The 19,850-nt window shown below is 38.4% G+C and overlaps 1 protein-coding gene across 1 annotated transcript in view; it reads right to left on the minus strand.

Moving 5' to 3' along the window:
* COL28A1 (collagen type XXVIII alpha 1 chain) overlaps positions 1-19,850 on the minus strand; it is a 112,994-nt gene that overhangs the window by 19,011 nt on the left and 74,133 nt on the right. Inside the window, exons 17-27 of the mRNA XM_089660420.1 lie at positions 19,026-19,094; positions 18,289-18,357; positions 16,523-16,594; positions 6,157-6,225; positions 5,585-5,656; positions 5,288-5,356; positions 4,835-4,903; positions 3,095-3,163; positions 2,145-2,213; positions 1,988-2,056; positions 1,655-1,723 (exon numbers count right to left, since the gene is read on the minus strand). Coding sequence (XP_089516546.1) covers positions 1,655-1,723; positions 1,988-2,056; positions 2,145-2,213; positions 3,095-3,163; positions 4,835-4,903; positions 5,288-5,356; positions 5,585-5,656; positions 6,157-6,225; positions 16,523-16,594; positions 18,289-18,357; positions 19,026-19,094 — 765 coding nt within the window. The remainder of the gene's footprint in view (positions 1-1,654; positions 1,724-1,987; positions 2,057-2,144; positions 2,214-3,094; positions 3,164-4,834; positions 4,904-5,287; positions 5,357-5,584; positions 5,657-6,156; positions 6,226-16,522; positions 16,595-18,288; positions 18,358-19,025; positions 19,095-19,850) is intronic.

Consider the following 19,850-nt stretch of genomic DNA (forward strand, 5'->3'; position numbering starts at 1 on the left):
ATTTAATATTCTCATTTTGAGCCAGCTCCTGTGAAAAGGAAACTTTACTTTCCTTTTCACAAGTTTTTTTTCTCTCTTTCCCCCTCTATTGGAAAAAGCGCAATAGCTCAAGCAGAAATATAGTGACTCCCGTGTACAAACAGAGGACTAATGTATCCTTTGCTGGACACCTGCATATGAGGTTTCACAAAGAAAAAACAAGCCTCAAATCAGGCAGCATTTGATATGCTATTTCTCAGCTAGTTCATAGTGCTTTGAGAATCCTTTGTCATGCATGAAATATTCATTTGTAAAACTTGGTTATGGGGGGAGAATATTGCCTAGGAAATGTCTCGATGCTCTGTCACCACTCTGCTAGCATCTGCATGCTACAAACCTGTGGAGCCGTGCACCTGTTCTTCACTCCAGGTCTGGATCTGCAGAACTCACCATTTTACAGAACTCAGGCTCTCTCCTTCTCATCTCAGTGCTTTTCAAAGGGCATTTGACAGGCAGTGAGGGACTGGTATATTGCCCCCTCACCACCTGATTTAACCCTATAATGCTTCATTACTATGCTGCATTGCACACAGTTGCAGTGCAGCCCTATTGATCCTTATATCCAATTCAGAATTTGGAATCCACCATCAGCAAGACCAGACTGGAATCACTGTAGCAGTGTACACAGCTATATGAGCATTTGTACCCACCTTTGTGTGTTGCCAATTTTTTGTTCATAAAGTTAGTGCTTGTATGCTACACTTAGAAGGTGCTGCTCTTTTCTCTTGTTCTCAGCCTTAATTTACAGGGATTTCCTCTCACTTCCTGTTTGGCTATGGGACAGAAAATGAAGGCAAATCCCCCCAATGGCACACACATGGCAAATATTAATCTTACAGGGGTTTTAGCCCTCCCTACTTTATCCAAAATGAAAAAAAATGTTTTGCCTATAGTTACACTTTAATTGCCCACCTCTGCTCTAAGCTGTCTCCATCTAATAGTAATCCACAAAGGTTGCTGCACTCCAAAAGTCTCTTGCTCAATATATTCTTTATTTTCAGTACATAGCTTATTATTGAATGTTCCCGCTCTTCCTTGGGTACAATCTTCATGAGAGGCTTCATGAGGACCATGCTTTCTGAATATGGTAGATTTTTATATTGGCTGGTCAAATACTGAGAGGTAGAAGCACAAGACTTATTGGTATAGGACATATGGACTGTACACACAGACAAGAACATAATTGCACAGGTATCAGGACTTATTTGACTGTGTCATCTTTAGGTATGTATCTTTGTACAGGAAGTAAATGCTGACCCAGAATGATGCCTGAACTACAATTGTGCTGTTCTGTTGGAGAGAAGCAAAGTTGAATGAAAGGGAAGTAATTTGGGGAATTAGTGCATGTCTCCAAGTATTACACTTACATATTACTTAGCAAACATGCACTTAACATGAAAAAAAAAATCTGCTTTCAAGTGGCTTTCAGTTGATAAACACAAAATATGCTTCTGTTGGTGTAATATTGATATGAAGGAAGCACTTTTGACTCAGGGTTAGATTTAATCCTCAGATTGATGGATGAGTATCAGATACATTGAGATACACTGTTGGCCACTGGCCATGAAACATCTCACTGCACAAACAAAAATATTAGTAGGAGGTTCGATCTTACCTTTGATCCTTGAATGCCTTCGCCTGGGGGACCCAGAGGACCAGGGAGACCAGATTTTCCTACATTTCCCTTTAAAACAACAAATATGTAGACTATTAGGATAGGTTACTATTTTGGAAGAAAAAGTTGGAATATAGCTGTTTTGGTCAAATACACAGTATAAGATTGAAACCTGAAATAATTAGTAGCAAATTACATGATTTAACGTATTCATAGTCACATGATATATTAAAGGTTGTAAATTCATATGGGTGTAGAATGTGGAATTGCTGAAATCAATCTGTACAGGTGATGCCATATTTTCCTGTGCCGAATTTTTAAAAGATCACTTACTTTTGGTCCTGGTAATCCTTCTCCGGGAGGACCTGGTAGACCAATAGGACCTCTGAAACCTGGATCACCCTAAGGATAATAATATGAGTAATTCACTTTATGTACTTATAAGAAAATGAGAGCGAGTAACTGCTCACATGTATTATTTAAACAGTACCTTTGCTCCTGGTAATCCAAAACCTTCTGGGCCAGGTTCACCTGGTGGTCCTGAAAGCCCTGGCAGTCCCTAAATTAAAAGACAATTTCAGAGAATAATTATGGTGAACATTTAACCAGAGGTGTAGGGAAGAAGAATAGAAGCAACAACCTAGGGATTAGACAACACTGGCTGGAGTGGATGTGAAGTTTGCAATAAAGCAGGCATGGTGGTTAAGTGGTTGACCATTAAGGAACACAAACATCAAGAATCCAGTATAAAAATACTACTTACATCAAGAGATACCAGTGTACTAGTGAACTCCTTTCTGATTACTGCACACATTTAATTTGACAAAATACATGACTGGGTTTTCTTTCTCTCCTGCTTGGCAGATGGTGCATACCAGAGGTTCTCAACCCCAAGTATGCATACCCTTAGGTAGTATTATGACCCTTGTAAAGGGGTACCTCATGGGCTGTTTCCAATATGGTGGCTCATGTAGCAACAGTTTTTTTTAAATAGCTTAAATTAGCTAGAAAGTTTTATTCCTGCTTCTTTTTAGAAAACGATATATTTCAGTACATCTATAGGTCTGATATCAGCAGATGAATTAAAAAAGCAATTTAAAGTACAAAATAGGTATTTAGCTTATTTATTCTTAAATATACTTGAGGTACAGGATAACCATTTAACAACCACTGGTGTAAACCATTTAAATATCTCTTCTCCACATTTCTATTTTTGATCAAAATTTCAGAATGAAATAAACTTTTCCCAAACAGCTTATTTTTTCCAGTCTAGGAAGAATTGGTACTGTTGTTAAAATACATTTTCTTTTCTTTTTTTCCTAGTACACCTCACTGATGCTCCATTGACAAATAGATTAATTGTTTCACTTATGGTGGTGGTAGACTAGACTTAATACGTTGGCTGATTTATCCAAAAACAAAAATAAATATTTTACTCACAGGTGGTCCTGCAAATCCATCGCCCTTTGGGCCATATGGTCCTGGTGGTCCTGGACCTCCCCTATCACCCTAAAGAAGATAGGATTTTCAGATTTAGGAACAGACGTACACATTTTAAAATTGGTCTTTCAGTAATTTTACAAGTCACCTTAAATACATCCTTGGCATGTTACAGTTTACATACAAATTTGGAATAATTTTCAAAAAGCTCCATCGTTTATCTTTAAGGGCTTGTTAACGTGTGTCAATACCTTGTGTTTATGCTGCATTTATTCTGAATTTATAAAAAAATCATAACCACCCTTCAACACATGCCATGAATATTACAATGGCACCACACAGTGCCACAGTATTTACACAGGAATGGTAGAGTTATGTAGTGTTGTGTTAAAAATTAAACAGTATGTTGCTTTCATGAGGCATCAGAACTTACCAGCTGCCTCCATTGATTGCAATGGTAATGCTCTATAACTACACCTTAAGAGCTCCTATAGTCTTTATGGCTTGGTAGTAAAGCATCTATAAAGTGTTAGCTGAGCACTGGGGGATAGACAGTGGAAGTTCCTGTATCCCAGAATGCACTGGGAAATAATAGAGAACTTGGACAGAGCAGCTCAAGTCACTTCCTCTTTGTACAGAACAGCCTTGTGGTAACAGCATTTACTTCTGTATACAGGCAAATACATCAGGCCAGGGCAGCACAGTGGCTAAATGGTTAGCACTTCAGTCTGGCAGTACTAAGGTCATTGGTTCGAATCCCAACCATGACACCCCCTGCCTGGAGTTTGCATGTTCTCCCTGTGCCTGTGTGGGTTTTCTCCGGTTATTCCAGTTTCCTCCCACACCCTAAAGACATGTTGGTAGGTTAATTAGATCCTGTCTAAATTGGCCCTAGTATGTGTATGTATGAATGTGAGTTAGGGACCTTAGATTGTACACCCTTTGAGGGTTAGGGACTGATGTGAATGTACAATATATATGTGAAGCGCTGTGTAAATTGACAGCGCTATATAAGTACCTGAAATAAATAATAAATAAAATAAGGCCAGCCAGTAATATTAACAGGAGAGGCATTGAACATTATTGCCAGTGGCAAAGCTTTTTGTTTCAGCAAAGTTAAGCTGGACCAAGCTAAAAGTCAAATAGATCAAAATATACAAATCCATCGTGCAGAGAATTGACAAAAATGTCTGATATCACAAACTAACCACACCTCAAAGTAGATCATTTCCTCTACATCACATCCCCTTTAAGCATTTTCCACTTGAAAAGCAACATTTTCATGGCAATTAATTGAGCATTCTTGAAGATTTTTCAACACTTCATAAACACAACAAAAACAAGCCATAAACACATGATACATGCTATGGGCTCGTTAATGAGCATTGCTTGTTCTCCATAATCCATGCATTTGTGAATGAGCCCTAAACATCAGTCATTTAACTAAAGTCAAAGGAATCTGCCTGGCTGAAATGATTTTTTCAGTCTGCTGTAGGCAGGACGAAGCATTTCCTTAGTCGTCGCCCCCCCCCAAAGTGATCGGTGACCAAGTGGGGACAATTCATAATGAAGATAAAAAAATACTCAAAAAGTAAAAACAACCATAGAGTACAGCTCAATAAATGTGAAAGTACATATGACTAACTGGATCAACATTGCATAATAGTGTGCAGTATGCAAAAAAGGAATCTTATGGTAGAGTAGAACTAAAACTCATTGGGGTGTTTAATGTCACTTTACCTTTGGACCAGCAATTCCAACTCCTGGTTCTCCAATCAAACCTTGTGGACCAGGTAGTCCAAGGTCTCCCTTGAATAATGAAAAAAGATTTAATGAGTCATAGTTTTCCATTGCAAAGGTTGCCCAATGAAGATTTTACCTTTGTAGGCACTAGTAGCAAATATTTACAGGTAGGATTCTTCTGAAATATATATATACTATTCAGTGATTGTGTTTTACAAAGTATTTGCTCAACTGGCTACTACACAAGGATCTTTGTATATTATTAATTATGTCTGAAAGATTGTAAAGACCACACATTTAATACAGTAATATGTGGATATGTAAGCTGAAGATTATTTGGATATTTTCTGCTAGCCTTTACAAATGTTATGAATGCTACCAATTCAAATTATAGGATACAGCTTTGCAAATAGTAGCATTTACAGTAATCTCAATGACTTAAATTAATACCTTTGGACCCACAATCGCTCGACCAGGAGGACCTGGCAATCCAATACGTCCTAAAGCTCCAGGTTCACCCTAAAAATATGACACAGTGAAAAACAATTTAAAAATGTTTTTATTAGATATGTTCAGTTTATTTCCAAAATGGAGTGTTGGGTCATGTTATTTAGGGATACAAAACACTGACTTTAGAGTTAGTGTTGCCATATCAATTTTGCCTGTACCTACAAATAAGTGCTAATAATATGGATCACTCTGTGTTCAATTAGATAAATATCTGTGAAGGCAACATTGAATACTTACTTTTGGTCCAGATGGTCCTGCAGGTCCAGGTGGTCCTGTTAGTCCACGAATTCCACGCTGCCCTTGGTCACCCTAATAGAACAATGAATGTTAGTAAAAACTAAATGACTTTTCAAAATTGCTTAGTATCCCAAAAACTAAATGACTTTTCAAAATGACTTGAATTATTAGTATCCCCTCCCTCCAAAATTGTAAGCTCCAAGGAGCAGGGCCCTCAAATCCCTCTTGTATTGAACTGTATTGTTACTGTATTGTCTCCCGTTATATTGTAAAGCTCTGAGCAAACTGTTGGCGCTATATAAATCCTGTATAATAATAATAATTTTATACAGGAAACTTTATTACAATTTATGCATAGTAACTCAGCCCCCCTAAAAGAACGTTTGCATCCAAATCATTTTAAAATGAAACTGTAAAAAAATAAGTCTTTGTAGACATTTTCTATTTATAATGTATACCCTGCTCAGAAGCCATAAGTGCCATATGTTTTCTTTTTAGTTTCATGAAATGAGCATTTATTAAAAAAAAAAGGTAACTTGCAAGTGACGTGCTTTTAATTGCTTGGCACTCACCTTTTCACCTTGTATGCCAACTCCAGGAGATCCATCGGGGCCCCTGAGGCCTGGAAGACCTGGCTCACCCTGCATTGCAAAGAAAATAATAGCTTTATATATCGTATTTATTTAGAATTTATATTGTATACAACTATAGAGAAGAGACTAGATATAGATTTATAAACTTACTAACACCAACATCATCAATGTCATCATAATCATTGATATTAACTTCACAGTCAAAAATAATATCTATCATAATTGTAATTTTCAGAATCATTATGCTGTCTCATCATTTTTCATTGTCTTTAATCATCACTAGCAGAATAATCATTTTATTGGTAGCATTATCAACCACCTTAGTCACTGTCTTCGCTTTCCTTCTTTCTCATCAACTCTTTGATGACTATGATAGGGAAAAATATGACAAGGTGACAAAGACTTCTCATTTATCATCATTACTCCTTGTCTTCACTGCCAGTCTGTTAAGGTGTCCCGTGATGAGTGCAACAGGCTCATTTGAAGCATCCGATAGGCTTTATTAGGACTCCTGATGGAGGAGATAGGCCAGAAACCCTAGTGGTTCCAGTTTATTTTGTTGCAAAGTAACACAAGATCATGGCCCTTAGGTTGACTGGAACATAGGCTATTCTGCGGAGGCTGTTCCCAGGGCTGTAGTTGAGAGAGTAGTCAGATCAACTAAAAGGCACACATTATATCTTTGTAGGACATACACTCAGTGGCCACTTTATTAGGTACACCTTGCTAGTACTGGGTTGGACCCCCTTTTGCCTTCAGAACTGCTGTTAATTCTTCAAGGCAAAGATTCCACAAGGTGTCAACAAGGTGTTGAAAACATTCCTCAGAGATTTTGGTCCATATTGACACAACAGCTTCATGCAGTTGCTGCAGATTTGTTGGCTGCACATCCATGATACGAATCTCCCATTCCAGCACATCCGAAAGGTACTGTATTGGATCGAGATCTGGTGACTGCAGAGGCCATTGGAGTACAGTGAACTCACTGTCATGTTCAAGAAACCAGTTTGAGATGATTTGAGCTTTGTGACATGGTGCATTATCCTGCTGGAAGTAGCCATCAGAAGATGGGTACACTGGCATTCGGTGTGGTCTTCTGCTGCTGTAGTCCATCTACTTCAAGGTTTGACATGTTCATTCAGAGATGGTATTCTGCATACCTTGGGTGTAACGAGTGGTTATTTGAGTTACTGTTGCCTTTCTATCATCTCGAACCAGTCTGCCCATTCTGTTCTGACCTCTGATAACAAGGCATTACTGTCCACACAAATGCCACTCACTGGATATTTTCTCTTTTTCGAACCGTTCTCTGTAAACTCTAGAGATGGTTGTGTGTGAAAATTCTAGCAGAACAGCAGCTTTTGAAACACTCAGACCGGCCCGTCTGGCACCAACAACCATTCCACGTTCAAAGTCACTTAAATTCCCTTTCTTCCCCATTCTGATGCTCAGTTTGAACTTCAGCAAGTTGTCTTCACCACTTCTAGATGCCTAAATCATTGAGTTGCTGCCTTGTGGTCGGCTGATTAGCAATTTGTGTTGCGAAGCAATTTAACAGGTGTACCTAATAATGTGACCTGTGAGTGTAGGTAACTGGCAATAAGGCACAGCACTGACCACATGAAAGGCTGGAGCTTAAGTACCCTTCTGGTGAGAGGCCTTTGAGCACCATTTGGATTCCCAGCAGGGATTCTGCAGGTGCCATTGGAACTTCTGGCAGGTATTTTACAAGTACCACTGGAAGGCCTGGCAAGGATTCTGAAGGTACCGTAAGACATTCTATTTCATGGATAGGTGTCATCATGTTCCTCTTTTTAATCATCATCACCATTCTTCATCCAAGTCTCTTGTTTAAAAATGTTTATCATTCATGGCCATTTTACAGTAATCCTCAGTGTCATCTTTCATTTAGATCATTATCATTTTTGTCTTCTCTTTTATCATCATTCTTTATTATCATCGCCCTCTCTTTCAGAATCATAATTAGGAATCATCATTTATCACCATAATTTTTATTCATTATAATTTCTCACTATTACACAAAATATAATGACAAATTAGTCAATTAATTAATTAAAGTCCTTAAAACAGTCCACAAATATGACTATGTGTTAGATGAAAACCATATCTTCAAAAAGTATTGTGCCACCAACAAGAAGAAAAAAGAAAAAACCCTCCACCATCACCATTCACATCCTCTTACCAGAGAATATGACCACAGATCATGCATTCAAAAACAGCAAATATGGAATATCAATGGACATATTGGATCTTTAATCTTCTCCCCCAAAAAGGCAGTTCCACCACTAGTAACTCACTGATAATGATCCAGTATTACACCTCAAAGATAATGGAATGTGTACAAAGAGTACAAAAACTCCTCAGTGAAGTATTTAAAATGATCCGGAATTTAATAAAAGTATTGCACTTACAAACATATGATGAAATCAGCATGTGAGATCTAAAAAGTTTCCAACCATCAAAACGGCCACAGTGTGTGGTTTGATGTCATAAGCCGTAGCTCCAACCTACGTGTTTCATCACAATCCAATGAATTTAAGGTATTAATCACTTGTGTAGTATCTTTCAGATAAGAAGGGGTTCAAGTAACCAGTGGCTGTAAAAATTAGTCGATATAACGGCCCACTCTAGCAGTAACAGAATCAATCCCACTGATAATGGGCTGTCCTGGAGGATTTAATGCATCCTCATGTACCTTAGGCAGATAATATATAACAGGTACACGAGAGGCTGCTGGTATCAAAAATCTCTTTTCTTCTTAGGTAATATTTTATTTTGAAAACCCTCATTTGCAATAGCCTGCAACGCTTTCGTGTAAGTGAAAGTAGGGATAATGAAAGATAAGTGTTTGTATCTGATAAAATACGTTCCATTTCCCCATAATAGGCTTCTAAAATGACAATGCCCCCACCCTTATCTGCAGGGCGAACCACAATGGCATTTCTCTTCTTAAGGGATTCTAGGCCAGCTTCAAATTTTATTATGTCCTTACCTTTTTTCTTAACGGTAACATTCTCCAAGTCTTTAGGGACCAAGATCCTAAAGACAGAAAATGAAGGTGCCAAATTACCCGGAGGAATAAAGAGGGATGCATTGGCCAAGGATGAGTGTCTAACCTCATTCACTTCAGAACATTCCTCGTAGGGTTAGAGATGAGATATCTTTTCATATTCAACTTACGTATGAATTTATGAAATTCCATAAAAGTTTCAAACTTGTTAAGAGGCCGAGGAGGTGCAAATTTTAATCCTAAATTCAATACATATTTTTCATTATCAGACAAAGTACAAGAAGTACAAGAACTTGTACTTGAAAAAGACCGGCATCTACTGTAAGGGATTTCCGGCAAGAAGAATCGCAATCGGGAACGCGCATGCGCGAAAGAGATCCCGCAGAAGAATTGCCGGTTGTGCGCAGGCCCGCAGGAATGCGCGATTGCGCACATGCACGCACACGTGCACACGCACGGCGAAGATTGGCGCCAGACGGGCTATTTAGGGAGGGCTTCTGCTCAGGTTCAGTGCTGACTGGTCTTCAGCTCCCCCCGTGACCTGCTTGTTCCTGTACGATTCCTTTGTTGTTGACCCGGCTTGTTCCTGACCCGACTCCGATTATTCTCCTGCTCCTGGTTCCTGACTTCGGCTCTGCTCCTGACTTTGGCTTTTCCTTCTGATTCCGTACCGCGCTGCCCGACTGTTGATGACCCTGGCTATCCTATGACCCTGCTCCTGTCCTGTGTTTTGGCTATCTACCTTGCTCTGCTGCACATCGGGCAATCCGCAGAACCTGCTCTGTCTGCTATTACGGTGCTCAAATCAGAGGATACCCTGCCTACCAAGGTCACCACCTGCAAGAGCCGCAAGCAACAACCACTGGCGCTCTTGTCCCCCTGGTCCCTAGACTCCCTCTGTTCCAACCTCAGCGGGGTCAGGGCTAGTGACACAAGTGAGGCCGACCTCGTCAATTCAGTCTCCCATCAGGTGCGTGACATCTACTATACCCATCTTCTTTTTTTTTCTGATTCTCCTCCCCCCTCTGGTGCCTCTTTTTGTTCTACCCCTCTGGGAGTCATACCAGGAGGAAGATTTCCAAATTAGAAACCGATAGATTTATACATTAAAAACATATATCCCGTTTGGTTTAAACATTGAATGGGACGTTAATGCTTTCGTTAATAATAGTTGAACAAATTTTTAGTGAGATCATAGGATTATGATAATTTTTGTTTATTCAGGATGTATTGATTATCCCTGTTTTTTGATTGTATCATGTTAGGTTTTGACCCACCTTTTGATGGGTTGAGACTATTTAATGTCATCTGTTAATTTACATATTTTGTTTTTATTTCATGCATTTATCTGTTGGTTTCCAACCACAAGATGTTGCTGTGCTGTTTGTTGTATTTATTTTATATTTTTTTCCAACCACTAGATGGCTCATAAAGCCAGATAATGTATAGGAACTTATTGTTGGATATACCTTCATGATTTTTAACCACTAGATGGTATATCAGGCCTTAATGTTTAACATAGTATTTTTTAGTTGATTTTTTATAATTCTTTATAGTTTGTTATTCTTTTTTGGCCTTTATTTTATTTCTTGTTGTCGTTTTGACACATGGTTTGCTTATACCCTTGTAGTTCCGGCCTGTGGAGTGCAAGCTTTATAGGCTCTTTTCTATGGTGTCGTTATGACATCCGGTCTGTCTATCCATCTATTTTTCCGGTTCGCAAAGCGCAAGTGGCACGGGCTCATTTCCGCCTTGTGACTATTTATAGCGTGATGGGCGTCGTAGGCCATGCCCCTAATGACGTCTGTGATGAAACGCGTATGGTGGAGTTATGGCTTATGACATCATCAAACCACACACTGTGGCCATTTTGTTGGTTGGAAACTTTTATGATCTCACATGCTGATTTCATCATATGTTTGTAAGTGCAATACTTTTATTAAATTCCAGATTATTTTAAATACTACACTGAGGAGTTTTTGTTCTCTTAGTACACATCCCATTATCTTTGAGGTGTAATACTGGATTATTATCATTGTGTTACTAGTGGTGAAACTGCCTTTTTGGAGGAAAAGATTAAGGATCCAATATGTCCATTGATATTCCATATTTGCTGTTTTTGATCTGTGGTCATATAGGCTGTGAATGGTGGTGATGGAGGATTTTTTCTTTTTCCTTCTCGTTGGCAGCACAATACTTTTTGAAGATATGATATTCATCTAACACATAATCACATTTATAGACTGTCATTATATTTTGTGCAATAGTGGTATGAATTAGCAAAACATTTTTTGTTTTTTGTAATTGTTTTGTATGTTGCCTGCATTTGGTGTTCGCTGCTTTTTCATCACACATAGTACATTTAGCGCAGGAACACTATATTATTATTTGGATTATCATTTGTTATCTTCATCATTATTCATCACCATTTGTCGCAATTATTATTATTCTTTGATATTTGTCCCCATCATTATTTATTATCATTTGTAACCATCATGATCACTGATTATCTTTTGTCACCATATCATTGTTCAAATCATCATTATCATAAAAGCTACTTTTTTCCTCATCCTCACGATCATTCAACATCATCCTCAATGCTCATTATATACCCTTATCCTCATTGTTATCTTCTCTTTTATCACTGCCCTTTCCATGACTATTTTTTATCCTAATCATCACTGCCTTTTCTCCCACTGCTGCCATTGACTTTCATCATGCTTATTGTCACATCTCATTGCTGTAATTAATACTGTCATATCTTTAATCATCATTGTCAGCTCTTTCATTATCAATAAACATCAATATTACCATCAACCACTTACCTGTCAATAGGCTCAATTCACAAAGCTATTTACCTACCATGCCTTATTTCCTTCATAACTCCCAGACCTCAATTCACAAACATGCATAACAGACTTTATTTGGTCAGAAGTGGTATTTTACCAATACTAGTGCTATTTTATTACTGTTAGTGTTATTGTATTGGCCAGCATGAAATAACACAATGTAAAATTCAATTCACAAAGACTACCACACACGTTCTACTGATTCAAATAACACCAGCTTCAGGCTGACAATTGGGTAATAGCTGTCTATAGAGTAACAAACCACCCGTCTGAATTATGCTGTACAAGATAAAATAATGATGTAGGAGAAAATAGGGCTTTCAACCCACATGGAAGAAAAATATATTTGAAATATATTCTTAAAATATTCTTCTCAAATATATTGACATATATTTGAAATTCTACAATTTTGGCCATATTCAATTTATTTCAAAATATCCTTCATTGAATAAATATACCGTATTTTCTGGCGTATAAGGCGACTGGGTGTATAAGACGACCCCCTAATTTTCCAGTTAAAACATAGGTTTTGGGCTATACTTGCCATATAAGTCTACCCCCCTTCCGAGGCAACACCATTTAAAAACATCAGATTTTTTAATTGAAATGGTTATGACTTACCAGTACTTAAAATCCTTAAAAATCCTCATGTTCATCCTCTGACATCATAAGTTCCCGAGTGACATCTTATGATACATTTGTAAGACAGTCATCATATGGATCAAATTCCAAATCAGATGGTTACTGCTGGATGTGCGGTAATACGGTAGCTTCGGCTACATACAGTATACAGTATATATACAGCCCGCTGGATGTGCAGTAATGTACATACAGTATACCGCGCTGAGCCAAGCTGGCTGAAAACAAATGTCCCTATGACAGATTAATCTGTCAGCCCGCTGGATGTGTGGTATATACAGTATACTGAGCCAAGCTGTTTCAAAACGTACCGGTACGTCCCTACGGTAATCAGACCGCTGGATGCGTGTATGTACGGTAGCTGAGGCTACATACAGTATATACTGGGCCAATCACGGCGAGCGATGTATTCTACTAATGAATACAAAGCCTGCTCAGATTGGCTGAGGTTGTGACATCATCAGCCCACCTCTCTGACTCAGCCAATCCGAGCAGGCTTTGTATTCATTAGTAGAATACATCACTCGCTGTGATTGGCCCAGTGTATACTGTATGTAGGCGCAGCTACCGTACATACACGCATCCAGCGGGCTGATTACAGTAGGGACGTACCGGTACATTTTGAAACCGCTTGGCTCAGCGCAGTATACTGTATATACCACACATCCAGCGGACTGAAAGATTAATCTGTCATAGGGACATTTGTTTTGAGCCAGCTTGGCTCAGCGCGGTATACAGTATGTACAGTATTACCACACATCCAGCCAGCTTGACCCAAACAAACTCAAGGTTCTCATTTTATACCCCGCGTATAAGACGACCCCCAATTTTTGGGGTATATTTTTAAGTATAAAAAGTAGTCTTATACGCTAGAAAATACTGTGTGTATATATATATATATATATATATATATATATATTTATATATATACAGTTGTGTTCAAAATAATAGCAGTGTGTTGAAAAAAGTGAATAAAGCTCAAAATCCTTCTAATAGATTTTATTTCCATGCACACAAATGCATTGGGAACACTACACATTCTATTCCAAATCAAAACATGAAGAAAAATATATCAAATTTGTGTTGTTCCTCTAAAAAAATTAAAGAAAAGTGAATATTAGACTTCAAAAAAATAGCAGTGTTTGTATTCTTCTTTACAAACTCAAACATTCACTATATAAACTGAAAAATGTTTGAAGATTTTGCTTTCCTTTGAATTAATATTAATAAACTAATTAATATTTAGTTGTATAAGCACTGTTTCTGAGAACTGCTGTACATCTGTGTTGCATGGAGTCAACCAACGTCTGGCACCTGTGAACAGGTATTCCAGCCCAGGATGATTGGACTACATTCCACAGTTCTTCTCTATTTCTTGGTTTTGCCTCAGAAACTGCATTTTTGATGTCACCCCACAAGTTTTCTATTGGATTAAGATCCGGGGATTGGGCTGGCCACTCCATAACGTCAATCTTGTTGGTCTGGAACCAAGATGTTGCACGTTTACTGGTGTGTTTGGGGTCGTTGTCTTGTTGGAACACCCATTTCAAGGGCATTTCCTCTTCAGCATAAGGCAGCATGACCTCTTCAAGTATTCTGATGCATTCAAACTGATCCATGATCCCTGGTATGCGATAAATAGGCCCAACACCGTATTATGAGAAACATCCCCATATCATGATGCTTGCGCAACCATGCTTCACTGTCTTCACAGTGTACTGTGGCTTGAATTCACTGTTTGGGGGTCGTCTGACAAACTGTCTCCGGCCACTAGACCCAAAAAGAACAATCTTACTTTCATCAGTTCACAAAATGTTGCGCCATTTCTCTTTAGGCCAGTCAATGTGCTCTTTGGCAAATTGTAACCTCTTCAGCACATGTGTTTTTTTCAACAGTGGGACTTTGCGGGGGCTTCTTGCAGATAGTTTGGCTTCACATAGGCGTCTTCTAATTGTAACAGTACTCACAGGTAACTTTAGACCTTCTTTGATCTTCCTGGAGCTGATTGTTGGCTGAGTCCTTGCCATTTTGGCTATTCTTCTATCCATTCCAATGGTAGTTTTTTGCTTTCTTCTACGTCTTTCAGGTTTTGGTTGCCATTTTAAAACATTTGCCATCATTTTAGCTGAGCAGCCTATCATTTTCTGCACTTCTTTATATGTTTTCCCCTCTCCAATCAACTTTTTACTCAAGGTACGCTGTTCTTCTGAACAATGTCTGGAACGACCCATTTTCCACAGAATTTCAGAGAGAAATGCACTGTAACCAGCATGTACAACATTTGCTGCCTTCCTTCCTTAACCCCTTCCCGCCGATGCCTCCCGGCCCTTTAAGAGATTCAGACGCCGGGAGGAGGGGCGGTTGGGGCGTGGCTTAGGAATCATGTGACCGCCGTGATGACTCGTCACGGCGGTCACATGATCGGGAAAGGTCCCGTTCGAAAGAGCGGACCGGGACCTTTCCGTGAGTACCACACATGTGTGCTGGGAGCGCGCAGGGCACGCGCTCTCAGCACATATGTATTTAGTTACATGGACGCAAATGTGCGGCCGCTCGGCGTCTAGGCCCAGACGCCAGGAGGCCGCACATTTGTGTGCGGCCGGCGCAAAGGGGTTAAATAAGGGCAATAATTGCCACCTGTTTTTCAAAGAATGAATGACCTCAGTAATAGAACTCCACACTGCTATTATTTTGAACATGCCCCTTTCAATTAGTAATTCAATTACACAGAATCAACAGCATGCATGTCATGACTGTTGGGTCTGTTGGATTTCTATTACTCTACTACACCTGCTAGTAAATTATTTGCCATGTAGAAATATCCTTTCTACCAAAAACAGTGATTGATCAGGTTAGTGATGTCTGACTGCTATTATGCTATTAATTTGAACACAACTGTATTTGTATATATGTATATATATATATATATATATATATATATATATATATATATATATATACTGTATGTTGAAATGCGTTTTTACTACAAAGTATATAAAAAATATTTGTAAAAATATATTTCAAATATACTGTATGTCTTTAAAAATACAAATCTACATTTTTGGAATGCATTTACAAATATATGTTAAAATTACTTTTTTATATGTAAAAAAAAAAATCTGAAGAATATATTTAAAAAAATATATTTTTTAAAATATATTCTTTAGATTTGTTTAACATAAAAAAGTGATTTTAACATATATTTCACATATATTTGTAAATGCATTCCAAAAAAGACACAGTATATTTGAAATATTTTTTTTTATATTTTTCAAATATTTTGTAATAAAAACACATTTCAACATACAGTGTGTGTGTGTGTATATATATATATATATATATATATATATATTTTTTTTTTTTTTTTAAATATATTGAAAATGGCCAAAATTGTAGTATTCCAAATATATGTCAATATATTTGGGAAGAATATTTTTAAAATATATTTCAAATATATTTTTCTTCTATATGGGAACATATTAACGTTCATTTCACATGAGGAAGTAAAGATTACACTTCTTGTTGACATTTATGTTTTATGAGAAAAATATTACAAGATAAAATTAGTAATGCTGCTATAATAACTTATGCATCTTAGCAAAGCAGAAGAAACTAGTGAGAGCTGCAGGGGACCACAGAGATTGACACTCCAGGAGTGTCAATTTCTCAGCAGACTTTGAGGGACCAGTTCTGCTCAGAGTAGCGTTTGGCGGTGAAGGTGTATTCGAGTATTCAATCTCTTCTTTACATATCTGGCCTTTTTTAAAAAAAAACATGATATGTGACAGGGTCTCTTTATATAACTATAACAATCAATGTTAATTACCTTTTGTCCTGGTGCACCATCTTCACCTGGTAACCCAGGCAAACCAGCCAATCCAGAAGCTCCTGGCTCACCCTGAAATTCAAGGAAAAAGATGTTTAATGTAGATCTTTTGAACATATGACATACAATATGTTTTGTTCTCTACCCAAATTCTTCACACAGCATTATTGGAGTTAATGTTATTCTTGAATTAAGACGCAAAAAATAAGTAAACACTGCTTAATAATAATTTGTTTTTAAAAGCATCATTTTGGCAGTTCAATTTTTGAAGAGCCTTTAAAATAGCTAATTAATGCATTTAAAGCTGTTCACAGACATGAGATGGCAGATCTCAACTCCTATAGGTTGACTGCTCTCAGGGCAGTGTCGCAGGGACAGGTCCTGAGCTTTATTGTTCCCCTCTAAGGCTCACCGTGCATGTTATTATGTGACCATACAATCTCTGTACAATCAAGTTTAAATATACCAAAACTATGTAATATGAGGACCTACCTAATCTATCAAATTTATAGCCAGGCTCTTGCACTTGATGGTTGATAGATGTAGAGGAGATTCTGCAATCAGATTGTAATGTATGGTAAGCTTTAGGACTTGTTCCCACGTGAGGTTGGGGGACAGAAAACCCATGGTTTAGCCATGGTTTTACAGCCCCCTCAACTGCTACCCCCTTTAGTTGCAGTCGCAGTGGCCAGTGGTGTACACATGCTGCAGGTGCGATGCTTTGCTTCGTGGCCACAGGAGAAATTATCCCCCCTTTCACTTTCAGGGTCCAAGGGGTCAAAACAGTCAGTGAGGAGGTGATACAATGCCTCTTTACTGCCTTTCAAATGCTCTCAGATAAGCAATCCAAACATGGATCACTCTTCAGAGGTCAAAGAAAATGAGCCCTTAGAATGACTGCAACTGTGAATGCCCATTTTTTCTGAGTGTTCATATTGTGGAATCAATCCGGAAAATAGGAGGGAGTGTCACAAGCACCAGAAATTATAGCACAGGGTAGATAGATGGGAGCACAGGGCAGATTAGTATACATTTCTTGTGAGCCTGCCCTCCAGTGAACCTATTAGTTTACCTAATCAGTCCTCATTTGTCTTCCCTCAAAAGCATTGATGCAATTATTATTTTATTTCACATGTCCCATCATGTCACAAAGGTAATGATAAACATACTTCATGCATTTTTTTACTGTTGTGTGCTTTATGTCTGGAGGAAAAGAAATTTAATCTCCAAACACGGAAAGGTTTCTTCACAGTGAGAGCTGTGAAAATGTGGAATAGACTCCCTCAAGAGTTGGTTCTGGCCAGCTCAGTGGATTGCTTCAAAAAAGGCCTGGATTCTTTCTTGGATACACAGAATATAACTGGATACTAACATTTATAGGTAAAGTTCACCCAGGGAATATCAATTGCCTCTCGGGGGATCGGGAAGGAATTTTTTTTCCAGCAGGAGCAAATTGGATTATGCTTTGCTGGGGTTTTTTTTTTGCCTTTCTCTGGATCAACTGTGGGTATAGGATTATAACTTTTTTTTTTCTATGGTTGAACTGGATGGACTTTTGTCTTTTTTCAGCCAGACTAACTATGTAACTATGTAATGCATGACATTACCGCTGTTCATGGCAAATAAATAGCTCTAACAAATCAAAGCAAATAAATCTGTTGCTGGTTACTATACATTTTTGAGGGTTAGTTTTGAGTTAATGATCCTTTGCCTACTGGGAACAGAGGTATAAATAATCGGATTAGTATAGACTTAATTTACAGTACCTTTGCCCCAGATTCTCCAACACCTCTCTCTCCAGGTACTCCAGATTCCCCTGGTAAACCTTGATCTCCCTGAAAAAAAATAACAGAGTAACTTGTGGGACAAATATTCTGAGCTTCTCCCACCAGGGCGTAAGTACATATACAGAGCTTTTCCCACCAAAGTATATGTGCCCTAGCCCCTCCTTCCTACGTGGACCAAAGTAGTACGTCTGAGCTCTTCCCTAGAGTACCAAAGTATGTACTGTATGTCTGCCCTCTTCCCACCAGGGTCTAAGTATATGTCAGAGATCTCCTGCCCCCCCCCTCCCCCCCCCCCCACCAGGGTCACAATACATACAGCATGTCTGAGATCCTCTCACCCCCAATACATGTCTCCCAACATGGCTAAAGTACATATGTCTGTGATATGCCAAATAAGACTAAAAAACATATGTTTGTGCTGCACCACCTATGCCAAAGTAAGGTGTCTGAGTTCCTTCCAACCAGGTAAAAGTACATGTGTCTGAGATCCTCCTACTTACACCAAAGTATATTTGTCTCAGTTCCTCCTGCAAGGGCCAAAGAACATATGCCTGAGATCCTCCCACCATGTTTAGATTCCAAATGTTTGAGATCCTCCAACCAGGGTCAAAGTGCATATTTTGGAGCTCTTCCCACCCCCGCAAAAGTACACATAACCTGTTTATTGATGGGCCTTGAATACATCAGTCAGACACTGTTTTTACTGCTTTTCTTACCTTGGGTCCCATAAGTCCTTCTCCTGGTGAACCTCTCATTCCTGGTGGCCCCACCGGTCCCTGAACACCCTGAAAGACAACATGGGCATATTTTACTTGAGTGAGCTTTCTTCATCCTTTTTTACGTATGTAATAGTTATAACATGCTTGGTGTGGGCAAAGAGAGCATGAGTAGATGTGATAGATACCCCATGCTAAAATAGGATTCCCTTAGCCTGCAACTTCCATCTCATAGGTAGTCCTACTATCTGAGTGATGCTAAAACAGTTAACAACAAGAACAATGCAACACACTATTTGCTTTCATAACTGAAAGAGGTTCCTGAACCGTAAATTCATTTGTTTTGTTCCATATTATCTTTCATATCTTGTAAAAGATTGGACAAATACTGTAGTTTTGCAGCCAGAAATTGCATGCCCTGCTTTGACCATAGATCTTTAAAGCTGTATTGAAGCAGCCATTACTGTGCAGAACCAAAATTTAGTTAATTGAAACTACAGTTCCTGAAGCTATACTTTATTTACTCAATGCCAGCTCATCAGTTATTTTTTATAGATTTTTTTAACTCTAAGAAAGAATTATAATTTTTTTTATTTAATAAAATATTAATTGTACATTTTAATGCAACTAGTTTACCTCCCTGAATCTGTCTACATATCAGCCCTCTGTAATTCCCTATACAGAAACATTCAGACTGGGTGAAGGAAGGCCAGTAACAGGAGCCAATCAGGTTGTGCTGCAGTGCACATGTTCTGACATGCGAATAACAGAGTTCTAGCTTATCAGTGTGCTGCTGCTCCTTCATTGTAAAAGTGGCAGGCAGGG

The sequence above is a fragment of the Staurois parvus genome, unplaced genomic scaffold (assembly GCF_062004578.1).
Source record: "Staurois parvus isolate SC_StPar_1 unplaced genomic scaffold, SC_StPar_1.0 ptg000031l, whole genome shotgun sequence".
Taxonomy (NCBI): domain Eukaryota; kingdom Metazoa; phylum Chordata; class Amphibia; order Anura; family Ranidae; genus Staurois; species Staurois parvus.